A 27,669-nucleotide genomic window follows, 5' to 3' on the forward strand; every position below is an offset into this window, starting at 1 on the left:
CCCCCCCCCCCCCCCAAAAAAATCCCTGAATTAAATTTGAGCGTGGCTGAAAGATGAAACCTGCTGTCTGAGGTCATATACCTGGATTTAAATTTCATTCCTGCGTCCAGCTCACAGCAGGTGGCCAGGAGTGCATAGTACACAGAGCTGGGCCTCCAGCTGTAAAAGCAGGCAGCAATACTGCCAAAGCAGCTGTGGACGGTAAGTGAACAATCACAGCCTGGCCATACTTGACTTGAACAGAAGGATGGAGAAATAACAGTCTGCTGTATGAAAATGCAGAAAATGGGGCCTTGTATGTGCTTCCTAGAACACTCCATTGTAGGCTAGGGCTATTTTGTTAAACAGTTTAATCTATGACGTCTGGGGAGGAGTGTGCCTGAATGAGTTAGCAAATGTCTAAAACAGGAGAACAGCCAACTGGCTTTTAAAAAAAAAACTTTTTTTACCAAAAGGTTCTACACCTGATGAAAAGGCTGAATAGAAGTAAGAAAATCTTTTTCAGGCTCAAATCCTTGACAATTTCCACATTCATTTACTGTAAGACCTTGAAAGCAGGAAAGCATTAAGTTTAAAGATAATTTAGGATCATTTTTTGGGCTGAAACCAATAACTTCCTGGAGTCCGCTTCTTGCCTGCCTGCTACAGGAAAAGAAATAGTCAGCTTAGCTCAGGTTAGTGGGCTTTACAGGTGCTGGGAGGCTGATTTTGTTACCTTTGTACAAAGCCAGGCTAACTGTTTTCTCCTGCTTCCAGTCTTTATGCTGAGCAAGGATAACGGGCTGTTGCCTCCAGCTACATGTTTACCACACGAGAATGGTCTAAATCTTTCATCTAACGCAAATAAACATATTTCCCAAAATGTTGATCTATTCCTTTAACACCATTCTTACTGATTGTAAGGTTCTTAAATATATAATTTAACTCTCCACCCACCCAGCCTCGTTTACATTACAATGGTTCAAAAGACCTCATTAAATAACTTTTGATATATTTTTTTGATACTAGGGGCTCCTTTTAATCCTGCAGTGGCTGACTCCTGGTTCATGTGTCTGACTTTTAAACCCAGTAAGTCATTTCAATTGCTAATGCAGGGAAAAGGAAGATTAGGGCTCCCCCCCTAGAGTGGGTGGATGGTTTAAGGGATGGAGAAATATGGATATCAGAAAGTAACAATACCCCAGATAAAAATCCCGGCATCATTCTGTACCTGTTTTGCGGAGTGGGAAGTCATCTCTCGAGTCGTATGTGCCCAGCATTGGGTGGGTGTACGCTGACAAAGCTGTTTGGGGAGGAGAGCTCTGGTCCAAAGAGCTGTGCTGGGTTTTTCTACAAAGAATAAAAATATTAAAGACATCAGTATTTATGTATGGTTGCCAGGCGTGCTGTATACCTACTGTACCTTACCTGACCTCCTTTAGACAATCGCGCACGCACGCACGCACGCACGCACGCACGCACACACACACACACACACACACACACACACACACACACACACACACACACACACACACACACACACACACACACACACACACACACACACACACACACACACACACACACACACACACACACACACACACACACACACACACACACACACACACAAACGGTGTGGTAACAAGCATCCATGTCCCTCCCAAAGGCCAACACTTTAAAAGATGCAGCAGCAGTGACAAGATGGTCAATGGAATCGAGAAAGAGACACAAAGTAGAGAGAAGGGACTGAGACCTTCTTGAACACTTGTCTTTTTTCCCATAGGACAGCAAAGAGGCGGAGGCCTAGTTTCCTACTGAAAGGCGGGTGCGGTAAGAGATGCAAGATGAGAGCAGGGATGAAGTTTAAAGAGGGAAACATCTATAGAAGAACTGAGGAGAAAGCAAACAGGTAGGACACATGAAATGGGAGAAATGGTGATGTGGGTGACAGTGATAGAACATTGTCCTCACAATGATGGCACCCTCTTCGGGTTGTTCTATCATCTCCTGCCTTGGCAGAAATGCTTGACTGCTTAAAGCCTTTTCAAATATTTAAACCGCAGGAGAGGTGCCATTGTCTTTTCTCTCAACCCACTTCAAACGCACATGAACAAACCTCAAAGAGAGCCAGCTGTCAATCACTGACTACAAACATCAACAGAAAAAAGCCTCGCTGCTTCCAATGTGTCTCTGTATATCCAAGGCAACAGGCGAAGACTCTCAGAGACACTACAAATGATGTCTGTAACTTAACACAAGCATGGATACACACGCACACACAGTTTGCCCTGTTTGCAAAGCCACGGTGATGAGGGACTTTTATGTCGCTCATGATTGTGGCTTTTATGTTTGGTTTTTTCAGTTGTTTAGGTTAGGTAAGAATAGGCAACAACTTCAAGGCTACAGAAAAACAATACAGGCTGATATTTGATAGCTCGGAAATCAAGGCTTCAGGTGTGATGAATGTTTCTTCTTTTTCTTTGAAACCAGAAAATGCAGAATTATAAAGTAGCATTTACAGATGTCCAAACGGTCATTGTGATAGAGCAGAAAGAACAGGATCTTGTCCTTCATTTGTTTTTTTTACAATTAGACTTCTCTGCAAGATTTTATAGAAGTGTATTTTATAGGTATAAACTAACTTCATGATTTGTTCAGACTTTCTAAAGAAGGACAAGAGTTTTTTATTTGACAATGATGCCAGCTATAGACTTGATGCACATTTATAATTGCAGGCGGTTAGGTGACACAATGAGTGACAGTGAGCTGCATGCAGCACAAAAAAAGCTCTGCTCTCATTCTGCATGTGTATTTATCACATGTCAAATTAATTGTATTTTACAAATAATATGTAAATTGGAGATCTCTCTTGACACAAACTTAAATTTGACTTATAATCGCATACATTCATCCTTCACAACCATTCACATCCCAATCCATGGGTGGTTCTGCAGTGGTGGGCTGTGACACTCACCCATACCAGAAGCGTGGGTCGCTGGGCAGACAGTGGGTTAGGTTTCGCTGAGCCAGGGCTTTCTTCTTGTTCAGGACAAACTCCTGAAGACGCATCTTAACCTCTGTACTGGCGACTGCACCTGACAAAGAGAGATACAGAGGGACACAGGGAGCTCAGTATCCAAAGGTTTGTGCACTTTTTACTTATTGCCTCTTACAAAAAAAACACTTCTTTCAGTATTGCAATCCTAGTGACTAACATTAGGATTTTAACAACATCCATTCATACTTGGACAGATAATGGGTTTGTAACTACATGTGGAGCGGCGTCAGTTTCCCTTAAAATTCCACAGAACCGACAGCAGTGCTCTGTAACTCGCCTTGAACACATGAGTGACATCATGAGTAACATTCCGCTCCTAGTCTCTCTTCAATTACCACTCTCATATCACAGCTACAAACCAATTGTCCAGGGAGGGAAGACATGGATGAGTGAGAAGGGAAAGAGAGGCCGAGAGCAATAAAGCAATAAGAGCAATAAAGGGGGCTGTTGTGAGAATACCGGAAAAATAACAGTGGAGGTGTTTTTCTAAGAATGTGACAGTGGGAGTGATAACAGGTTATGTGTCAAGCTTGGGAAAGAAAGTGGTAAATACAGTATGTGAATGTGACAACAGATAAAATACAGTCTGCTCTCTAAATCACGGTGCAGCAGGAAGCGCTGACATCGCAATATGTCCACTTTGCCACTGAAGGAAATTGGCTTTTATGAGACTGCCTTCTATGCAATTTATTGCAGTACTTAACAAAGCTTCCTCTGTTTACAGCCCGATGCTCTTTCCACAGACGTCAAACTGTAGGCTCACTTTAACTAGCAGAGAACGCTTAAAGAAAAGGACTTTACTGGCAGAAAATGGTTCCAAATGTGGGTCCACCATACTGAAACCCACAAAGCAGCATTTTACAGCCATACAGTACTAACAAAAACCATAATTAATCTCCTCATTAGCAGCTGTTTCCAGATCAGGCGTGGTTTATGGAAATGTGTACACCAGAATGATGAAAGGAAGCACCCTATTTTTAGAGCCCTTCAAGTCTTCTGTTCAGTGGATAGAAACACAAAGTCATTGATTTAATAAGGGAAGTTTATGTAAGTAGACCTTTTCAAAAACAAGGCAATCCAAAGTGCTTTAAATATGGAACTCAAGACTTTAACGTCTTTAACGTCAATTAAAGGAACAACAAAAGCAGTTACACACATTAAAAAATGTGTACCAGCTCATTTGAGTACTAATAACAGGTTAGCTTTCTTCGTTAGTCCAGGTGAGAGCACTTTGCAGCAGGATCAGCATGACTACTGACAGTAAAGATAACATCAGTGCTCTCAAATCCAAATGCTAAATATCAAAGAATGACTTTGGTTTCAGAGGTTTGGCTATTAGTTCTACTGCTCATGACAGCTTTTACACACCAAATGAAATCTTTTTTTTTAGATCTACTGTACGTCCTTATCCATCTATGACTTTCTCTTTTTGCTGTAGTTCTAGCATGTTTTTGATTTTTCCGCTGATTAAAGTGGTTTAGATAACTTGCTAAACAACCGGTCTGACAGTTCAACAGCTTGTGTTTCTGACTTTGTTGTAGAAATGTTGTTGTGTTCCCGGGTCTCGGCAAGTAGTTTGGTAAGTACCATGTTATCATAAACGTGCAATGATGCCCAAGGCAACCAAGTCAGGGAACAGCAGATTGCCTGGTTTAACTTTATTGCTGTCATTTTGTTCCTCAGACTAAATGACGCTAGGAAGAGAGAACAAATTATAAAAACGAAGGCATGTGCAACTTGAATGTCTTGCTCCTGTTCTTGCGATATTCCCTGTGGTAAATGTGCAAGGTCAGGCTGTTCTGACTGTGGGCACAATAAGGACAGGTAGGGGATGGAGGGGCCAGTTCTCTCCAACACCTGCTGTCATAATATGACACAGTGCTTCATTATAGTTACAAGAGACGTGGGCAGCATTTAGTAGACGGAAACTCACTGTATGACAGGTCAAACATGACAACGGTATTTGGTGTTTGTTCATAACATACTAAAACCCCAGGAATACCAGTCCACTAAAACTTATAACTAATCTCCTGTTGGAGGTGACTTTTTGTTTTTGTTTTCTGTTAAATTGCTTTTGGTTTACGAATGATCTTCAGACAACTTTTCATCAAATCATAGGACCATTTTTTAGATGCCTTGTATATGTAACGTATAATCGCACCATCACACTCGCTAGCAGCTGCTACTTACTCTCCTGTCCCCTCTCCTTGTTTTTGAGCTGTAGGAGTTTGTGTTCCCGCTGCTGCTTCTCTATCTCCTGCTCATGACGCTGCTGCTCCATCTTCCTCTGGTGCTCCAACAGCTCCTGCTGGTGCTTGAGCGCCAGTAAGTCCTGTTGGTGCTGGTGGAGAGAGAGACAAGACTGTACAGTAGAAGGAAGAAAGTACAAGGAGACAAAGAAGATGGGTAAAGGACACTACAAAGGATACGCGCACAAACATGTCGCCACAGAGAAGACCCTGTTTTGAGTGTAGTGTAGCCACGGGCTACTGGAAAGAATCAATGTTTTGAAAGCTAGCTGTTCTACTACTTGACATCCCCAAGCCGAGTCCAATATGCTAAATGCTTAGCAGGAGACTATGCAGTCTGGAGAATAGGGCTGGGCGATACGGAGAAAAGGAAATATCACAATATGTTTGACCAAATACATTGATATTGCAACTATTGGTGCTTTCACAAAATATTTACAATTACCAATTATTATTACCAATTAATCATTGGTATTGTTGCTATAATAACTAAGTGTGTAAAGCCAAACAAAAATACAGCTAAAGCAGTCTGGTAAGTTTATATTACACCACTTTGTGAAATGTAAAACCAGGAAAAGAAAACACTTGTCATATTGCGATATAGCGCTAACAAAAAATTAAGACAATATCTAGTCTTATTTTGTCAGTATAATATCCATGTACTGCCCAGGCCTGGAGAATACACATCAGAGTTATTTTCATACCGACTGATCGTCCTCATTGGCTGACTTGTGCTTGGGGCAACCCCAGAGAGGCTTTTAGCAAAGTGAGTCACATGCAAAATTCACAAAGGTTTATTGGGGCCAAGGTTCCTATGAGGATGACGAAGCAGTGAAAATACTGGCACCAGATCAGATTACACTCACATCACTTAAGTGTACACATGCACATGCCTCCTCCTATCCTCCACAAGGTGCATTTCTGATGAGTACAGTCCTACAGTTGCTGTATCCGAGGAAGGTCTCCCTCCTCGTCCACTCACCTTGACATGTTCCTGCAGCTGGACTTCATGTTGTCGCGACAGCTGTTCGTGCTGCCTCTGGAACTCGGCGATCAGGAGCTGTCTCTGGAGCTGCTGCTTGTGTTTGAGAGATACCAGCTCCTGCTGCAGCTGCTGCTCCGGGGGGTCTGTAGCAGATTGTCGAGACATTAGAGCGTCTGGGGGCAGGGGTCTGTTTGTAGTAACTAGCCAGGATGCGGCTTTCAACCACAAGACGGACTCGACCTTCGTGTTGGTTGTTGGTAACCCTCTAAAGTTAGGCTGCATTTTGGCGAGGGAAAAACTGGCATGGCCATTTACAAAGGAGACCCTCTGTCACCTCAAGATATCTGAATGAAATGTCACTCAGTACTCACTGACTGAAGAGTCTGTAGAGCTGCACCACTGTTTGTTCATGTTCAATAAAAAGTGCATTAATGTAACTAAATGTAAACATGTAAACTTTGATTCTATTAAGAATGCACAAGGTTAGAGGGAACCTTGTACAATTGTACAATATATTTCATATCCAAGCTAAACTGGTATTTTAACTGACATGTTCCCTAACCTAATTGACATTGAATTGAGAATGAAATTGAATCGGGAAAAAAATTATTTCAGGACCTTTTGATTTTTAATCTAATCAATCCGGAAAATTACTGCCGATATCCAGGCATACCAGAGACCATGCCCACTTACTAATGACTGTCCCGCGGCCTGGCTCGGAGGAGGCGGGGCAAGCTGTGGAGACGGGCGGGGTAGGGTGGGGTTGGGAAGCCAGTCCGAAGGAGGGCTGCTGGTGGTGGTGGTGGTGGTGGTGGTGGGGATGGTCCACTACGCGTAGGTCCATGGGAAGGATGGCTGTGGTGGCGGGGGGCACCTGCATGGGCAGTGCCGCCGTGCTCACATCCACTGGAGGAGGAGAGAGAGAAGATGGAAGAGTGGAGGAAACAAGCACATAAGGATGGAGTTTAAACATGCAGCATCCATACACATTAACAATGCAAATGTCTACAGTCTAAACCAAGTTGCAAATCACAGGATAAAAATGAACCATAAAAAGAACACATACACCTTATCTAATCTTTTTCTATAAACAATTTATTAAAAAAAACATTCAAAGATTCCCAGTAAGATGGAAGCAGCCTGTCTGCTTTCCACAATTTGTCTGTGCCGTGACGAATTACACCCCAACAGCAGATTTGTCTCTGAGGGTTGCGGAGTTCAACTTGGCAAGAAAAAAATTACATTTTTACTACAGCGTTGAGTTGGAGACTCAACACAGCTAAAAGCCCAGTCCTCTAGGGGAGTTGTTAAAGAAGATTTATGTAATTTTCCTCTTTGAATTTCAGTTTATAGTACAATTACATAATTAATTCAAGGTCCAAATTGTGTAATATCCTTTGGTAGCAGCCAAAACCCCATGTCCTCTCTGATCCACATACGACGAATGAACATTTACATCAGCTGTCTGAACACTGTTGCACTCGGCATTACACTTCATATTGGTTGTTGGCAAACAAGGGAGTTAAGCCTGTTTTAGAGTTGTACTCATTGGGTAAGAGCATTAGCAAAACACTAAATACACAAACTGTGTCTGTGATTAACAGAGCCTGAGATCCTCTGAGTGACAGTCTGTGCTGTGGTGGGAGCAAAGTATGGAGAAAGCCGGTGTGTAGATTTATACCATCTTTATTGAGGCTGCTCGCTAAAGCCGAGAGGCCAAAACAATTACATTTATGCACATAATAATTTAAAGTTCTGATCTGAATTAAAAAGGCCTGTTTTCCATTTGCTAGGCAGAGAAAATTATAAAATCACAGCTTTTGCAAGAAAGGTGGCTCATAAAGTGATAAAATACCAACTTGAATCAAAATAATTTACACTTAGATTGTTAAATAATAAAACAATACAAATTACAGTACAAACTTGCGCATACAATTAAAAAAAAAATAAAGCTTGCCAGCCAGATATACTAGAACGATTAAAAGATCAGTATATGAGAGTATTACAATAATGCTGAACTATTACAGGCTAATATGTTTTTTTTCTTCTTTTCGGCTGGAACGACGGTTACGGCATCAGCCGCTCGGTCATCTTCACTGTGGCCTGCGTTAGACTGCTGCTTGGTTTTATAAAGTCATTAACAAAATCTAAATCGCGTTGAAAGGAGCCAGTTGAGGTGGTTCGGGCATCTGGTAAGGATGCCTCCTGGACGCCTCCCTAGGGAGGTGTTCCGGGCAAGTCCAGCTGGGAGGAGGCCTCGGGGAAGACCCAGGACTAGGTGGAGGGATCATATCTCCAACCAGGCCTGGGATCCCCCAGTCAGAGCTGGTTGATGTGGCTCAGGAAAGGGAAGTTTGGGTTCCCCTGCAGGAGCTGCTGCCCCCGCGACCCGATACCGGATAAGCGGATGAAGATGGATGGATGGATTACCAAAATGTCCCTGTTTAGCCATGGCCTGGGCTTTGACTTTCCTGCTTGCTTGTCAAGCTGCAGTAGTCTAATACATTCAATTAGATGCAGTTTTTTCCTTTTTTTATTAATAAAAACATGATTGTTCATTGTTTTAATCGAAGGAAAGATATCAAAATCTCTCTAGCCTATTTTAACACAATTCAAATTGTGCAGCAAGAATTATTTTTACCGGTCGTGGGGTTCGGAGACAATCGGTATAATTGTATGTAATTTGGTAATTACTGGACAATGGAAACTCAGCTCTAACCTCTACCTACATCCATAAAAACATCATTCTCAGAGAAACCAAGGAACCCTCCACACAGATGACAGAATAGCGCGCGCACACACACACACACACACAGACACACAGACACACACACACACACACACACACACACACACACACACAAGGATTGAATGATGAAACATGGCAGCACAGAGCAAAAACAATCCCCCTGCAACATGAGTTTTGCAGCAGGGATTTGCTGACACGCATACAGACTTACTGTGTGTATTTGAGCATGTAAGTGTCCACCTTTAGTGTGTGTATGTGACCAGTAGCGCTACATTTTGCTTACAGTAGGTGCTCTCTGTGTGTGTGTGTGTGTGTGTGTGTGTGTATGTGTGTATCTCCTACAGAGAAAGCAAAGTTGTAATGATGAAGATAGATTCCAAGAGCATCAGACAGCTGAGAGGAGATAGACAACAATATGACCAAAAGCCACACACTCTGTATCAGTCACAATCTACATAGACACTACACTAAGACACAGGGTTAGACAAAACATCCTTAAACAAAAAGGTCACAGGTAAATGTACTGTTCTTAAATTGCGCTTTTCTAGTCTCAACGACTACTCAAAGTGCTTTTTCCATTCATACACCGTGGCCGGGGCTGCCGCACAAGGTGCCACCTGCTCATCAGATAAACATTCACACACATTCACACTCTACCTCTGGGTTCAGTGTCTTGCCCAAGGACACTTCGACATGGGACTGCAAACCACCAACAACCAACCTTCCAATTGGCAGAGGATAGCTCAACCATTGAGCCACAGCCCACATTTGTAGGTATGAGCTCTACAAATGTCCAGTCAAAAAGGGAAAATATCACTGGGCAACACACGGAAGCACCCATTGCAGAAAGAAAAATTTAAATTACGACACACAAATATAAGCAACTGATTGCGTTGCATCCCTTATGTTGCATTAAATCTGCAACTTGTATTCCGCTTTATTTGATTAATCCGGTAAAGTAGTGCAGCCTACAGGCCTGTGGTGCCGTTGAAACATGTAAACTGAGAGCAAACCCAGCAAAAGCAATATCCTTGGATCAACATGGTTGACATGCAAAAACCAGAGCATTAGTGCAATCAGATTCTCTTTTGCTTAAACAAGCAAACAACACAGCCGCTTACACATTGACAGTAGAATAACCCAACATCACGACATAAGGGAAACAAGAAAAAAAAAAAAAAACTTGGAAGGCTTGATATGTAACTGGAATATGTTGTGCGGGCCTATTTTAAACTGGCGGTGCTTGATACAGTTAGAGATTGTATGCAGCATGAGCTTTATATGTATGGGCTATGTAAAGATAAACCAGTCAACCAGATCTCTAGTTTAAGAGCTTTTTAGTTTTTTGCTGTGTGTTAAAAAAAAAACAAGGAAACTAAACAAGAAAGATTGTAAGATGGACAACTTGGCAAGGCTTTAAGCTTCTTCTGCACGACAAAATCTTCAAACACATACAACCAAATGAATAGTCGATCGGTGCTTGATATCTGAACTCAAGATCAAAACCTCCTGTGTATCATTTAGTCTTTTTTCTGATTGATTTTTTCTCCATAGAGAATCACCTTGCACCATGCCAAGCCCTCTGCCAGTTTATCAATAACGTAAAACCAGTGGAGAGCAGCTCTGACCTATCATGGATGCCCTGGCATCCCCAGTGACCAATGAGGTGGCGAGTGGAGTTGCAGTTACTTGGCTGAGATAGCCAATGACATCTTTGGTACCGGGCAGCTTTTGAGTGCGGGAGGAAACTCAACACCACCCAACGGGACAGCAGGGAGAGCAGAAAGGGTGTGGCCGGGCCAGACATGCTGGTGCTTTACTGGTGTGTGTGTGTGTGTATTTGTGTGTGTGTGTGTGTGTGTGTGTGTGTGTGTGTGTGTGTCACTACAATTGTGAGGAGGTGTTTGAAAGCTGGACATTAGTAGGCATTTGTTTAAAATGTTAAGCCAGTCTACAGGAGTCCACAAGAATCTGGTTTAAGTGTTGATTACTCAAACAGACACTGTTCTTTCTTTTTATCAACATTTAGTATGCTCTTTAATCCATTGCCACCCCCCCAAGGGTTTAGATCAGGGATGTATTAATGAGCAGAGATGGGAAGTAACAGAGTAAAAATAATTACTTACTTTACTGTACTCAAGGAGATTTTTCAGAAATGTTTACTTTGCCATGTATTTTTGTGCCAACTTTTTACTTTTACTCCTTAGATTTTACAAAATTGGCTCGTTACTTTAGCTTGAAATAATTTCGGTGGAGTTACCGTTATCATTTTTCACGTCATAAATACCTAATTCAATCTAACTGGATGGGAATATACGCACTTGCCGAACCACTACAAGACAACTCGACAGATTCTGCGTCAGTTATTTGCAACAAATCAGTGCAGCTCGATGGCGGTAACGTTAGCACATAGGAGTATGGACAGCAACATGATTGAAAAAGAAGAAAACGGAGATCCAAGAGGTTTGGCCGACAAACAGCAAGACATTCGTGATCCTTGTCTGAAAGAGATGTTTGAGATAGTAGGCATCAAGAATGACTCCAGGCCAATGTGCTGCGTAACTCTAAAAATATGGGGGATTTCTTAATTGATGTCTGTTTAGTAATTCATATTTGATCCTTTATTTTCTTTCTGAGCGCACACACACATCCATGTAGATTCCTTTAAATGAAAAGAGAAACCGAATTCATATCTTGCCACTCAGGCAGAATGTTATAAACCTGAAGTCCCAGTCACAATAGTCATACATATGACTTTTACAAATAAGTTAAATCAGTACTTCAACTTTTATTTGATGTAGTTTTTAACACAAGTAGCTGTACTTCTACTTGAGTACGGAAGGTGAGCCATTTTGCCATCTCTGCTAAGAAGGGAGCTGTGTGCATGTTAAAATGATTCCTGGACCTCTGACCTACAAACGTGTATGTAAATGTAAATGTGCTGTGTTTATATAGCACTTTTCTAGTCTTAACAACTACTCAAAGCGCTTTTACATCTACAGGAAACATTCACCATTCACACACATTCATACACTGTTGCCGTACAAGGTGCCACCTGCTCATCAGATAAACACTCACACACTCTCACACTCCGATGCGCAGCACCGGGGGCAACTCGGGGTTCAGTGTCTTGCCCAAGGACACTTTGACATGGGACTGCACGGCCAGGGATTGAACCACCAACCTTCCAATTGGCGGGCAACCGCTCTACCACTGAGCCACAACCGCCCCTTATGTTTGCGTCACTTCCACATAAACATACGTATAGAAAGAGAGGCCGATTGATTGTCATTCTCAATCTGAAAAGGCGGCGCCAATCATCCGTGTTGCCAATCATCCAAACAAGCCTTTCTCTGTGAACCAGCTCGAACAATCAGACCACCAACTTCCCGTTGTCCGTACGCGCATGCATGTCCACACACATGCCTGACAACTGTTTACAAACGTGAAAAGCATCAAACATCTGGGCCAAACAAACAAAACCTTGTGTTGGGTCAGTGCTCTTCAAACCAAGTGTCACTCTGCACCATCAGAACCTATTCAGAGGAACCCCTCTGCAAGCAGTTCTAGAACCACGGTGCCAAACATGCATGGAGCATCACCCCAATTAACGCCCTCTCTGCTATATATTTTCCCATGCAGAGTTGCGTTGGCAAGCTTCGGAAGGGAAGACCTGCCATCCCAATTTCTTCTAAATAGGGCTATGGGTGGCCCCTGGAGTTAGCCTCTGCACTCTCTCTCAACCCCACGCCATTTATGCACGGTTCGCCAAGATCCCTACTCCGTAAGCATGCCACAGGCCTCAAAGGGCGGTTTGTTTTCACATGCATGTGGGGCTCCTACAGCCCTGCCACCCCCAAAACAAGAAAGTCCAAGAAGGAAACAGAATGCACATAAAGTAACCCATGACTTTTCACTGAACTTCACTAAAAGCCAGCTAATGAAATCATGTCAAAATATGAACTATTTACTGAGCGACGATTTGCATAATCATGATTCATAAGCTCAACAGGTCGGAGTGAGTGCCTCTGCCAACTAATTCAGAATTAGAAAAGAATAATGCAATGATGCAGAATTTGAAAAAAAAAGTATATAATATGTGCAATGGGTAGGTGTATGGTCCAGGATGTAGGTTCATGCAAAGTGTCAATGAAGATACCTGCAGAATTAAGCCACCAAAACGACTAGGTGGTGGACCCTGACCTCAAGCCAAACTGGTTCTCAAAACTATGTAACCTGATATAACTAATAACCTGAATAAACCACCTAAGCCAAACCACTACACCCACCTACAGTACATGCAAACTGTTTGGACCAGAGCTGAATTTATTAACCCTCCTGTTGTCTTCCGTCGACCATTGACTTGTTTTCCTTCAGGGTCTAAATTGAAAAGGATATTTATTTTGTGCTTTTTCCAATGCTTTAGTATGCTTTTGACTCTGTTTTAAACATGTGTCACTTATTTCAACCCTTTTGATCATTCATGGTCAACAAACCTAATTTCTTGTTAAATAAAAACTGAAATTCTGAATTATTTTGACTAAAAGTCAGAGGATGTTGAGTGGATAATCACAGACTGGTATGTTAACGTTAAGTAAGAATACTGTTGTAAAACCCTTTACGCATTTTTTTAAATGCTATAAAATTGAATAAACACCCAAAATTCAATAGAAACAATTTTTACTCTTACCTGCAAAGAACATTGTATGGCTTCCTTACAACACACATATGCATCCAAGTTATGTATGGGCCGTTTGGATGTAAGAAACCCATATTTCGGACACAAAAAACTTTGAAAACAAATAGGACCCAAGGTAAAACACAAGGGTTAAACAGGCAAGTACAATAAAGCACACTTGCGCTTGACTCAAATGGAAGTGCGTCTAGACAAAAATCTGTTTTTTGTGTACTTTTGTATTGTGTAATATTGGATTTCTATGTAGAGTGTACAATGTCTATTCTGTTAATACGGCTGGCCACTTACAGACCAGTGATCAACGGCTGACTGCTGAAAATAATAATAATAATAATAATAATAATGATAATAATAATGACAGATACAAGCGCAGGTTGCAGAGAGGGAGAGAGATGGAGAGGAAGAGAAAAGTGTTGTAATCACTCCTCAGACCAGCTACTCAAAGGCTAACCACAGTGGCGGCTGGCACATACCGTTGTTCTGACTGAGTGCTTCAGCCGTCTGCAGGTTTGTGATGTTAGCCACACACACAGGAACAGAGGCCGCTTAGACCTTTTGATATGCTCGACGGTATTTATGTGTCAACACTACAGCCCACACCTGAACCACACAGACTTGTTTTCTATTTTATAATACATATACACATATATATATATATATATAAAGTCATTACAGTGTCAAGAGTAAACGATTTTTACAACAGTTTTGTTTTGGTAACTCATGTCATTATGTGACAAAGGTGGGAAGCCTTTGGATCAAAGGTTTTACTGTGAGGACTAGTTTTAGAATCAGTTTCATTGTGGGTTTACAGTGTTCTGTCACATCTGACTAGTCCCGCATTGCCAGACCGATCTCCACAGCGCTGTGGAGGAAGGTCTGGCTACACCACACATACGGTATGTTACGGGATAGGAGAAAAAAACACATGTCAAGCTGACATGGCTCTGCAGGATCCCAGTACTGCATGGAAACACATAAAACACATAAAGCAGCTCTGCTCAGCTGAATGGGATGTTCTGTAAGGTTTACAGTTAACAAATCTTTGTGAATGGCAGCAAACAAACCGGGCGACATACAGCACACAGCAGGACGCAGGCACCTGTGAAGTAATTAGCCCAGCTTACAAGGATGGAACTCTGTGAATGTGGCATGATGTAATGGTGCTGAGCCAACATAAGGAGAGGCGCTAGCACCAGCCAACGCTCCCTGACAGCACAGGGCATGACGATGCAAACATCCTTGCTGCAGGCATGGCCATACTACACGCTGACATTTTAACTAAATTGATTTAATTTGTGTAGATGTATAGATCAAAAAAGGGTAAATGTTCTAATGTTCTTACATCATCATCACATGATGATCAACACTTTGCAAGGCTAAAATGTCAGTTTAAAAAAGAAAAATCTAATTTTTCTATGACTGAATAGTAGGTGATTTTTTAAAAGTATGCAGTAGCTTCTAAAGTGTTGTAATTGTGTAGCAGCGAAAGGACCATTAAAGCTATGAAGGACCATTAAAGATGAGGGGCGGAAGAAAGATAAACTCTGTTGATTTCCAGATGGAAAACTGTGTTTACTTTGTGAGGTTCCCCTACTGCATCATGATAAAAATCTGGCTGAACTCACCAAAAACCTACACGAACATTGCTGGGGAAATGTGCCTCATCTTCTCTGTCCCACATCTATTCATCTATCCCTCTGTGTGCCTGTCTGTCTCTGTCTCTGATTCTGACTCTGCCCCTCCCTCCCTCCCTCCCTCCCTCCTCTCACCCCCCTCTCCCATGATCAGGCTCAGATCATGGATCACACAGAGGGAGTTATTTATAGACCAGGATTCCCGAGGGAGTTCCTCGCCCCACCGGGCATCTTTGCACTCAGACAAAACCCCATGCATGTTTAGTCACAGTTTAGGAGGAGCGGGGTGTATGCGCTCATTAAAAATCCAGAGAAGTCAAGACAGCGGGTTTAAAAAAAAACAAAGCTACGCACAAAAAATGCATACAAGTGACAGCAGCGTAACGCTGATTAAGAATGAATGAATGAATAGTCACTGACATAGTGCTGCCCAGCAGTAAACCCCACACACAGGCACACACAGGTGCTCACAGAGGAGGGAGGCAAACGCCATAGCGACTGGTGGGATGGGGGCCAGCGGTTGGTTGGACAGTAGATGTGGGGTGGGGCTAGAGATAACGGGGGATGACCAATGATGCTATAGGAAACTAACTCAACACATGGCCTGCATGTGCATCCAGCTCAACACTTTACTGTCAAGTCTAGGATGGGTGTGTGTACGCATGTTGATATATGTCCCTGCATGTCTCTGGAGTGTGCTAGTTTGTTGTACTGGATGTCACCCCCTCTTTGTTTTCTTTATCCCTCTTTTCTTTTTCTCTGACAACAGCAACTGGGTTGAAGCAATCGAAAGCAACTAATCACATCAGTTCAAAGAGATAAACAGCACATTAACTGGCCTTTTCTAACTAGACTATCTAGTAGCTCTATCAAAGCTCTGTGATTTTACAGACATACAGTATGGACATACATAATCTAAGACAGAAAGATGTAGACCCACTTGGTCACACTGCACGCACGCTGGCCACCAACCAAAAAAAAAAATAACTTCTATTATAAAATTAAATCTAGCACAGAAATATAATTCAGAAAAAGAAAAAAAAGGGATATAACAGTTTTACATGCTTTATTTTGTAGGGACAGAATACTACAGAATATATTCAGTGCTTTGTATTGCTTTAAGAGCTGAGCAATCAACAGGGGAAGCCAGGCTCTTCTGCAAAAAATGAGATTTGCAATAAGACCCCTTGCTTTTAAAAATTAACTTCCATGCATATTCTCACACACACACACACACACACACACACACACACACACACACACACACACACACACACACACACACACACACACACACACACACAATAGGCTGTGGGGAGGATCAGATGCAGCCATCTGCTCCATTCAGTTAAAGGTTGCACTGAGTGGTGCTGAGCAAGAGTCTCTGTGCATCACTACCATTCAATAAACACTGCCACTACTCAAAAGCTGCACGCCTACACAGCAAATTAACACACGGACAGACGCTCTCTCAATTAACAGCATTCACAGTAACATATAGCTATAGGCTATATGAGTTCATATAATCACACGCAGGCATAGGGCTCCACCAACTAAATGTTATACGTAAACATTTACAATTGAATATGAACCATTATTTAGCACACACATGAACTTGTCCTTTTACACACTAGACAACACAATTACAAACCAGATATGATAATTTCAAACATCCACACACGCCATAAAAACAAACAGTGATCCATGCATAACAACAACGCCTCTTACCCATCAGTTGATCCGTGCTGTCCGGTTGTTGTGTTGCACTTGTTTTTGTGTGCTTGTGTGTGTGTATAATGTACAGTATCTGTGCGAGAGAGAGAGAGAGAGAGAGAGAAAAGGTGTGCGTTTGTAGCCAAAAGTGCAACTCTGAACAGAGCTGTGAAGTCCTCTGTAACGCAAAAAAACACAGCAGACCAACCTGGTTTTTTGTAGCGAGGACAGAACAGAACAGAACAGCGAACAGATCTCTCTTCCTCCCTGTATTTCACACTCAGTCTTTCACTCTGTATTGCTTCTCTGTGTTTCTTCTACTGAGTTCTTCACTCTGCCCTGCCGCTGCCACTCTCTCTCCCTCCCTCTGATCCTCTGGTCCCCCCCCTTTCTCTCTCTCTCTCTCTCTCTCGCCCTCTCTGTGACATCAGAGGGCAGTCTCAGGCATGTTGAGCATTTTATGGGAGTCTCTCTCTGCCTAAGGCAGAGGGCGTCAGATTGTGATCACTCTCATTTGACTAGACAAACTGTGCTTTTATGAACCATCTCTGCATTTTTGTTTGGACTGATGGGCTTTGGATTGAATAATGATGAGGAGCAGTTAGGGCGGCTGAAGGACTCGCCAATCGAGTGGCATCAGAGTCAGTTAAGACAAGTGCTCCTCTGGTGGCGACACCTAACATATGTCGTGCTGTGGTATTAATGGGCAGTTTGATATGCAGCCAATAGGAGGGAATGGAAACATGCATGATGGGAATAACTGCAGTATGAATAGTTGGGGAGTGTGTAGACTGAAGCATTGATGGGATGCCAGTTGTGGAATAAACTTGATGTGTAGGCAGCAAAGCCTCAAAGGCTCAAAAAGCGCAGAGCAGCAAAAAGCAAGGCAGTTGCGTACAATGTTTTGTCTAAATGTCCTCTCACGAGCAGGAGTGACAACCCATAGTACTTTGAGTAAGTTGTTTTCATCTCCTCTCCTATGTGATTTAGACCCCCACTAAGGGGCACTGAACACATCCAAAATCTACAGACTCAGGAGAGTGAAAAGACAGCCTGCCACTTTAAAATTAATACATGAACAAGGCTTTTGTTTTGTGAGCTTGTTAGGCACTTTGGCTTGAAATTAGTTACAAAACCATCGGAATCGTCAGGAGCTGGTTTCACTCCATGCATTTGAAGCCATTCTAAATTACTTGGATGTGGGCACATCTGGCTGGAGATGTTGTGAATGTTGAAAAATGTTTTTGTACGTCTGAAATCCAAATTACATTTTTCCTGAAACAGTGTTAATGGCACGTAAGCCTGTCGTGACCAAGACCGGCAAATAGAATTTGAATCTCAATGAGTCTTGAATAAAGTTAATTAAAGGTCAAACAAATAAAAAGATTTGTGAAATCACCTGACCATACCAGGTAACCATACGGGTCAAACAAAAATAAAGATAGATAATATTTCCTGACTTATCCATCTTCATTTCAGTTTAAGTCAGACTTCTGCTGTTCTGTGTATTTTGGATGGTATGAGGCCCAGCCTGATCTTCTATCTATTGATCCCGCTGCTTTCACTTATCTTAATAGTTGTCACATGAAAACATGTAAAAACTTGCCACACCTAAATTAAGGTAACTGGGTTGGTTGTTTACATGGTGTTTAAGAAATCTTTACTTCAGAAACCCAACAACAATCACATTATCTAAGTTCATGTGAACACACATCTCATCTAATCTGTGTGCGTGTACATGTGCGTACTTGTGTGCATGCAAGTATGTGTGGAGTGATCTGCGTCTGTGTGTGTTTGCAGAAGCTATTTTTGAAGTTCAGCGTAGAATCGAGGAAGCAAAGTTTTGTTTGATCAGACAACACACCCACACACCTGGCTGAGATCATTTCTGCGTTATCAGCTTGTTGTACGGTCTTGACGTCAAAGGCTTTGCTAAGCCTTCATTCAGCCATGACACTGATAACAGCAACTGCTACCGCACACGCACACAAAAACACCATTTCATTTTTAGAACTTGGAGTAACACCAGTGGCCAGACTGACCAGCACCACATGAACTTATCAGGAAAAATCAACAAATGGACATCAGGTTAGATGGAGGGTAACATGGTCAAAGATCAGTGGTGGTGAGCCGGCAGCCTGGCAAACAAAAATCAACATTGGGACACTAAAGGGCAGCTGTTGAAAATGTCTTTTTCCGGCCATACAAAAAGGAGAAGAAAACAAATCCACAAAACTTGTTGAAGACTGCCAGTGCATTAGCATGGGAGCCTGCTGCGATTAAGTTAATATTATGCAAGCAATCAAACTTAATTTGTTTATAAGTGGGTGATGCAATGCATGCATGTGATCCAGTGCAATGGTCTGTACACTTACAACGTATGAAATAGTTTCAAGGCAAAGAAACCGCTGACAAGAATGTCAAGCATCTGAAATACACAAAATAAATTGCACTCTGTCATTAATGGTTAAAACTTGGTTTTCCATTATGTTTTGTGGTTAAAGCTATAGTGCGTAGTTTCTCCCGCCCCCATGAGCAATTCTAAGTAATGACAACAAAGCTGTCGGCGCATCCACATGATACAAGCCTTCAGTGACCACGCACCGACCCCACGCCCCTTCACAGAGTTATTTGTAACCAAGAAGGACCCAGTGGATTAAAAAACCCTGATGAACTCTTCAGGTCCTCATCTTCACTTGAGTTTCTGCGTGGGAAAGTCACCGGATGCCCCAATCTTCTGAAGACAGCCATACTGAGAAATACAGAGAGTTGTGTTGAACTGATGGTCTTAATTAGCTTTGTTGCAACTCATATAGCAATGGCTTAATTTAACGGGTGTTCAGAAATATCAAAAGGTTACGCACTAAAGCTTTACCAAGGTTTTTGTAAGCCAATGCTTTTTGATGCTGTTGATTTTTGTCTGGAGACTACCATCCAAATATTTATACACATGACTTCTTCCAAAATGTTACTGTATTGACACTGATAGTGATACTGTATTACCACGATCCAAACTTAGTGTATATTTTGTTTTGTTTGATGATAGCCAAGTCAGAGAGATGTGGCACATTCTTACACAGCCAATCAAGGCTGCTTTTCTACAGCCAACAAGTCAAAGCCCAAATCCTAACCACATTGCCATATTTGTGATGGCTTCATCTTGTCACAACACAACATCCGCACGTCTGCACACAACAAGTCTGCGTGTACAGACAAAAAAAAAACACAGTAAATACACAACCACATGCCGGGACTTGGAGCATATAAGGTCCCGAATGAGCTGGGCGTGTGTGCACATTATCTGAAAATAACATGTATGAATATATGCTTGCATAATGGAAACTTGTGTGCAGAGCGGCGTGATTCATAAAGATACTAAGGCAATGAATGTCTATGTGGAGGAGGGCTCGTGCAGTCATTTGCAACAGCCTAGTAGAGAACCAGACAAGGCGATAAGTGAGCATATTCGGGATAAATTGCTTGTGTAGCTATCTGCATCAGAGTTAGCGTGCGCATGTGCGTTAAATAATGCATGTGGCATAATGATAGCAAGGCATGCTGAAATACACAGTGTGGCAGCCAGGCAGACAGGACTTATGAATAAGTAATGGACGGCGTCCGCCTCGTAATGTACACACCCATACACTGAACACACACTACACACACACACACACACACACACACACACACACACACAAGCTGGTTCATGCTCAGGAGAGGAAAAAAAAAATAGCAACTCTTATTATTTGTGTCTTTTTATGCTTTTGTCTTCCCCCTCCTCTCCACAGTGACAGGGGGTTGGTGGAAGGGGGGGGGGGGCTTTTTTCATCCATCTCCCCTGAGAAGCACAGACCCAACTCCAAATAAGTGTCGTTTATTATTGATTTAGGTTATTTATAATACACACTCCCACTCTATCTGCAACCCCCCTTTATAGTTCTCTCTTTCTCTGCCTCCCATCCCATTCATTAGTATCTCTTCAGATTCTTAAAATACAAAAATTTAATCTGAAATATTTATAAAAGCAATCACTACGCTTCCTGAAGTAAGCCTTCTCCAACACCTTTATTGTCAAATAAAAACACTGATTTAGGGAATGTAGTGAATTGCTAATAACAATCAAAACAGCACGATATAAGAGCCCACTTTTTCAGTCCTCTTATGACTTTTATTTATTACTGCTATAAAACACAGCTGAAGTGTTGAGAACACTTTGTGCCAACATTTTGCACTCTCTCCTTCGCATATTCTGCTACTTCTTGTACTTAGCCCATGCATGGCAACAGACTTGAGGTTATTCAAAAAAATGTAAAAGGCTTAAGAGATCAGCACAAGGAGAGAGTCCTGCGCGTTACCCGTCAGTGTTTTCAGCTGTCACTGGCCTGTTCTTGCAAAGCTAAGAAATGCTCTTAAATATTTCTTTAAATATGTCAACAATAAACAAAGAAAAAAGTTAGTACATGATGCACAGACTCATTAAATTGTTGAGCAGGAACAATTCTTTAATTGTCACTTGAAAAAGAAACTCATTTTAAATGAGTTAAATGTTATTGCTTCTGTACAAGATGGCCTAATTAACATATTTATACCAAAGCACCCAAAACAGAAGAATATGTAATATCATTCGACAGGTCACATTTAAATGAGGAAGTGTTTGGAGCAATCAATGTTGCGTTTGTGTGGTCTCTCACTCTCTCTCTCTCTCTCTCTCTCTCTCTCTCTCAATAAACTCTATTGTATTAAAGCAGCCAGACTAAAGCATCTGTAGAAGCAAGCCGCTGTCCCACTGGGCTGTAGACTCTTTTATTAGTAGAGTTGTCAGATATAATGATATTCACAGTGATGCCATTGTGCAACCAGCAGAGATGTTGCATTGCCAGGAGCTACCACTTCAACATCTCTGATTGTTTTAAGCCAGTGTTATCTTAAAACAAAAGAGACCTGTCAGACTTTTGTTTTGAATTTAACAAAATTGTGATGAGGTACCTTGACTTGTTGGGTATTAAAAAAAAATCCAATCCGTCTTTTAGTCTCCAAAGTGTTTTAGCAGGATTTGTTTGAGCAGATCTTACCCAGCAATGGGGGTACCGGGGTATAGACAAAAATGGCACAGAGACCCTTAAGAGGATGGGGTCTTATTTCTTGTGTACTGATTAGACTTCAATTCGACCCGACTAAAAGGCTCCCCCAGCCAGGTGTGATTTGCTTATTTGCTTTGCATACAGGAATGTGGATGAGTGAAATCAACAGTCTCTAGCAGCCAGCTAGAGAATAAATCAAAGTCTGAGCTGAACTGGTAACAAAGTCCATTGCATTCATGTTATATGGGCAGATAGAACCTAATGGAAGGACACATCTAACCAATGAGCAGAGTTAACATTCTTACATGGCTTTTAGCGATGCAATTTCTGTGTGTGTGAAAAGAAACAACAACAAGGAAAAAATGCAACAAGTTTAACAATTCATCCACTGATTCAGTCCAGAGAATATGTCATCTTTCCATCTCTTGTTTATGCATCTGTTTAATACCTGGCTAAAAATAATTTGGTGTTGAATTCTGCTGCATACACACACACACACACACACACACACACGCACGCACGCACGCACGCACGCACACAAACGCAATAAAGATCAATGCTCAGATCAAATTTACATCATGCTGCCAATCTGGTCTGGTTGAGGCAACACGCTCTACACAAATAAATACTAGAATCAGCTCGTATCTCTTCTGAGGAAAGCCTCAAAACATCAAGGCTCCAGCTTCGAGCCAGACAAGGTAAGAAAAGGACATGAGGCTGCAGTGGGGAGCTCCGTTCATTTATATTTTACGCCCTCTCCTTCCATCTCAATGGTATTTTCCTCCCAGTCTGCGCCGATTTTGCAGCAGACAGAGAGCCATTAGCTCTTGGCCTAAACTGAACATATAAGCAGCTCTACGTGCACTTTAAATCACATGGGTCACAGGAATACAGGTCACAGGACTAAAACTAGACCCCCAAACTCTTCATGGCCAGCACAGATTAGAGCAACCTGCCTGGGCCGCATCAAAAAGAAAGCCGAGTTCAGGAATAAATCATGATCATGCTGTAAGAAAATACTATTTAATTGGCTTTCGTCTAATTTCTTTCATTCAACAATGGTCAGCGATTGATGACAAATCTACCTGTGTTTTTTTTAGTAATTAAAGAGACTATTATCTAACTTAATTTTACAGTTATGCTAATCATTTTTCTACCCCACTGAGAAAACTGAGCCTGACTGAAATATCGGCGGGCCAATATTATCGGCCGATATTAGGCATTTCCAGACATATCGGTATCGGGATTTAAAATGGCAGATACAAAAAATCTGCCATTATTCAGAATAATTTATAATGACAAATACATGATTCTAAAAAATGAATATAAAAAAATTAAAACGGACAGGCGACCATGTTATAAGCGTTGCTGTTGCATTGTCTGTCCACCAGAGGGTGCTCTACAGCTTCTCTGTTGGCAAAACAGTTTTTTTTTTGTAAATGTGTTTTTGTTCAAAGGACTTGGAGTTTGTATTTTTATAGATTTAATTTATCAGAACTTGACTCCAATATAACAACTTATTCTCTTAATATTTTAGTGAGAACTCATAAATAACATCAAAAAACTAATGTTAGGGGAATCTGTTGATGTTTTGTAATGCGTTTCTGGATTTCATTTTTTTAAATATATATTGGCCGATATATCGGCATATCGAGTTTTGAAACAACCAAATATTTGTATATCAGTATTGGCTTTAAAAATCCTTTATCAGTCGGGCTAAGACAAACTGTTGCAGACATGGTCTATTTCTTCTCTTTAATGAGTTTGTGGTAAAATACACTGCCGGCCATGCTGTAGCCATTAGGCTCCAGGCTTGGCTGTAATGAACTCCTCTTCCCGGACAGGGGAAGGGCCAACCTCTGGTCATGGTGGTATTGTTGGCCTAGAAGCTAACAAACTCCTTGTGAGGGCAAAGCCAAGGTCTAAACCCTGGAGTGGTCATCCATAATAGATAGCTTCCAGAGGCCTCCTCTGGCTTCATATGGTCCTGCAAGGGCTTTTAAAAGCCTTTACAAAACAGACCTCTGCATTAACAGGCGAGTTTAAGAGGAAGTGAAAGGACAAAACATGTCCCGAGTCAAATGAGCATAATATCTATCTGTCCATCTGCACATGAAGAGACACAATGGAAATTTACAAATTGGAAAACTTCGGAAAACTTGTATATGAAGCTTCACATACAGTATATAAGTGTGTTGGTTAAAGTAACTGTTTCATTTTTATATTCCATCCTCCCATATTAAATGAACATGGATATTGGACTAATCAGACCAAAATTTCGACTGCAATAGGTTGATTCACTTGCTGAGGTGAAGTTATTCCGAGCAGAGCTTTGCCATTTCAACTTTGCCCCCTGACCATGGGCAAGCACCTGGACAGTGGAGACCTTTGAGGGAACTGAGACCCGGTGTGGTCCCCAATAAAGAAAAGTAATCATATGAACTGTGTTGCATCATCAAATTGTATATGGGAGTGGATAGCACAAACACATATGGTTGGGCGGTAATGTGGTATAACGCAGGGTCTTAAAAATACCAACAGCATCAGTTTCAATACTGTCATTAAAAAAATGCAATGCATTTATATAGAGACAAGGATTAGAGAGAGAGAGAGAGAGAGAGAGAGAGAGAGAGAGAGAAAGAGAAGAAGGGGGAACAATGGCAAGTATTTGCACGAGTGGCCAGGTCTGGAAGAAGAACAGGACTTCTGCAGTTTGGCAGTATTTAGGCTTTGACCCAATGAGAAGGGAGAGGTGTTTCAGTGTTAGTGTTTGGTATTCACTTTCTGAACGGTGTAGGCCCAAGCCAACAGTTTGGGGACGCCGTCTGAGCCATACACCATCCTTTTTAATTAGTCTCGGTAATACCGCATACCGCTGTAAAATAGGGAGGAGGTTTGACGTATCAAAATTTGGCTACCGCCCAACTCTCCAAAAACATTCACTTTAATTAACTGTGTTATCTTGTGATTTGGTTGCACAAGTAGTCAGTACATCAACAAGCTGGAGACCCACCTATTCCCTGTGGACAAGCAGATACATGTTTCTGTGCCCCTTCCTAGGGGTGACCAGGCACAGAGGGAGATCCATTCCAAAACTGGACCTGTTTTGTGTTGTGTACTGGTGTTGTATCATGGTGTATTCTTCTTTCATTCTTACCATTTTTGGGGTTTTTCATCAGTTTCTGCAGCTGACAATGTGCTAACGTTTAACAAAGACAAAGTCAGACTAATAAAAAACATTGTAGTGTATAAATTCCTTATCGGTCTCTGTTTATCTGTTGTGTTTAAGAGGAAAAACTAATTGAATTTCAAAAGAGTTTGTGTTTATTTAAACATAAGCTCACTCTCCAGATGTGTAGGTCTTATCGAGCCGACCCAGCCAGCCAACCAAGCACAACACACCAGGCCGTATTCAAAATTCATGACATGGTTTTGTAAAATCTTTTTTCCTCTAACACATCCACATAGACACTAACTCTCTCTTATGCGCGCACACACACACACACATTTTTGTGTTCATTTTACTTTTTGACTACACCAAATTCATTCTCACTCTCTGCATCTCCATTTCCCTGAATCTCACACACACACACACACACACACACACACACACACACACACACACACTATACAGTAGCTGTCAGGATAATGGCACTGATGCAGACAAAGTAGGTTAAGGCATTGCCTGTTCCACTGGAAGACAAAAACAAGTCTGGCGCAGAGCCCTCTCCCATACTTTCTTAGACCCGTATGTGAAGAGTGTCTCTGTTTAAAGGGGTTGACATGAAGGCCACAACCTCAGGCCATGCCTGTAGATATAATTAGACACTGCTAGACTGTTTTGTATTCCCTTTAGAGCTCCAATTTGTTCTGTCAGCATCAAAGCTGATTTCACCTGTGTTCTCTGACAGCTTTACTGTAGGTTTGCTTCATCCTGCTGCCTTAAACCCATTGGTTCAGTGCATTGTACAGGTCGTGATATTCAGCTTCCATTTTTGTATTTCAAATGGAGGTGAATAAAACTTTTGATTTGAATTAAAATGAAACGATGAGTTATGTTTGTAAGATTATATTTCAGTTCATCAAGTTCAAGAAAACCGTTTAGAAACATCACTTGGGCAACGACTTAGATGTGGGTGTTAGTGTGTGTGTGTGTGTGTGTGTGTGTGTGTGTGTGTGTGTGTGTGTGTGTGTGTGTGTGTGTGTGTGTGTGTGTGTGATAGTTGCAGAAATGATAAAATGAAGAAAAGAAGCAGCTGCCCACCGACTCCAGCCCACATTAAACTGGCACCAGGCAGGGGAGTCAATGCCAGGTCAGGGAGTGTGTGGGGTTGGTAGGGGGCTTTGGGGGTCCATCTGGGGACCTGGCACCAGGGTGTGAGGGCTGTGTGGACTCCCCAGTGAGCATGTACATACAAAACATGTTGACTTCCATTAGGAAAAGAGACTAGTTAAGCAGGTACTGATTGTGTCTGCCATTGGGACTACAATTTAGCACAAGGTAGATTAGAATTCTGAATTAAGACGACATCTGATAAAGAGCAGATGAACTGGGGATCTGGTCACCTCTGTTGGAGTATGACAACTTGCTGTACCTATAAAGCGGAATAACTGACTATTAAGTGATTTTGCTTTTTGGCAAGCCTTAGAATTTGTGCAGGAGATTGGTTCAATTGAATTTTTATATCATTTAAAAATAACTTTATGTTTTGACTTACCATAGCTACTAGGGCTGCTTGATTATATAAAAATCATAAGCACAATCATTTATGGTCAATATTGAAATCACGATTATTTTACATGATTAAAACAAATCAACAGTGAAAACATCGTGTACTGAGAAATTTCTCTTCCTCATGAGGTTTTTAGCATCAACTGCAGCAGCAATAGTAGTGGGGTTAAGAGATGGTGTACAGAAAAGAAGAACAAAAAGAGAAGCAGATAAAAATGAGGTTGTTAGGAGATCAAATGGTCCGTCTGCCAAACTCCCAAAATTTCTTCTTCTACATTCAGAGCAAACATGCAGATTAACAATGTCAGCATTAGGTCAAGCATTCAGTCACACACAAGCACACATAACTGCAAAACCCCATGCTCCGCGAAGGGAGGAGGGAGGCAGCGTGCGTCTGGCTGGCAGACAAGTGTCTCTGCGAGGTCATTTTGACCTAGAGACTGGGCTGTCCTCTAGAACACACCTCCCTCCATCTCCGGCTTCTCAAAACTAATCCCGTCCCCTTTCAACTGTCTCGTCATGGACTCAATCTGGTATCTACAAATCTCACATTTCCTTCACCAACTCAAAATAGAGGGGACTCAAAGCAAGAGTTTCTGTCTTCTCAAAAGGTTTTGACTGTAAATCACTTTCTTTAGAATCACCAGTTAAATATCTCGGAGTCATGATATCAGTACCTTAGCCTGGATGTCAGCCAAACTTAGCCCCTCCCACGACACCTGAGGTCGGACATTGAAGTTGTTCTGGCCAATCAAATTGTCAGGGCGGGCTTTAAGCGATGATGGAC

General features: G+C 41.8%; 1 protein-coding gene across 5 annotated transcripts in view; it reads right to left on the reverse strand.

Moving 5' to 3' along the window:
• The window catches only part of hdac4 (histone deacetylase 4), a 135,474-nt gene that overhangs the window by 48,723 nt on the left and 59,082 nt on the right, over positions 1 to 27,669 (reverse strand). For 2 of the 5 annotated variants that reach the window (XM_034884734.1, XM_034884732.1), the window contains 5 exons: positions 6,971 to 7,183; positions 6,275 to 6,420; positions 5,234 to 5,405; positions 2,960 to 3,080; positions 1,211 to 1,329 (listed from right to left, as the gene is read on the reverse strand). In XM_034884734.1, coding sequence (XP_034740625.1) covers positions 1,211 to 1,329; positions 2,960 to 3,080; positions 5,234 to 5,405; positions 6,275 to 6,420; positions 6,971 to 7,183 — 771 coding nt within the window. Of the gene's footprint in view, positions 1 to 1,210; positions 1,330 to 2,959; positions 3,081 to 5,233; positions 5,406 to 6,274; positions 6,421 to 6,970; positions 7,184 to 17,084; positions 17,151 to 17,277; positions 17,434 to 27,669 lie in introns of those variants that run through there. The other 3 variants (XM_034884736.1, XM_034884735.1, XM_034884733.1) reach the window with 3 other exon arrangements.

The sequence above is a fragment of the Etheostoma cragini genome, chromosome 11 (genome assembly GCF_013103735.1).
Source record: "Etheostoma cragini isolate CJK2018 chromosome 11, CSU_Ecrag_1.0, whole genome shotgun sequence".
In the NCBI taxonomy this organism is placed as follows: domain Eukaryota; kingdom Metazoa; phylum Chordata; class Actinopteri; order Perciformes; family Percidae; genus Etheostoma; species Etheostoma cragini.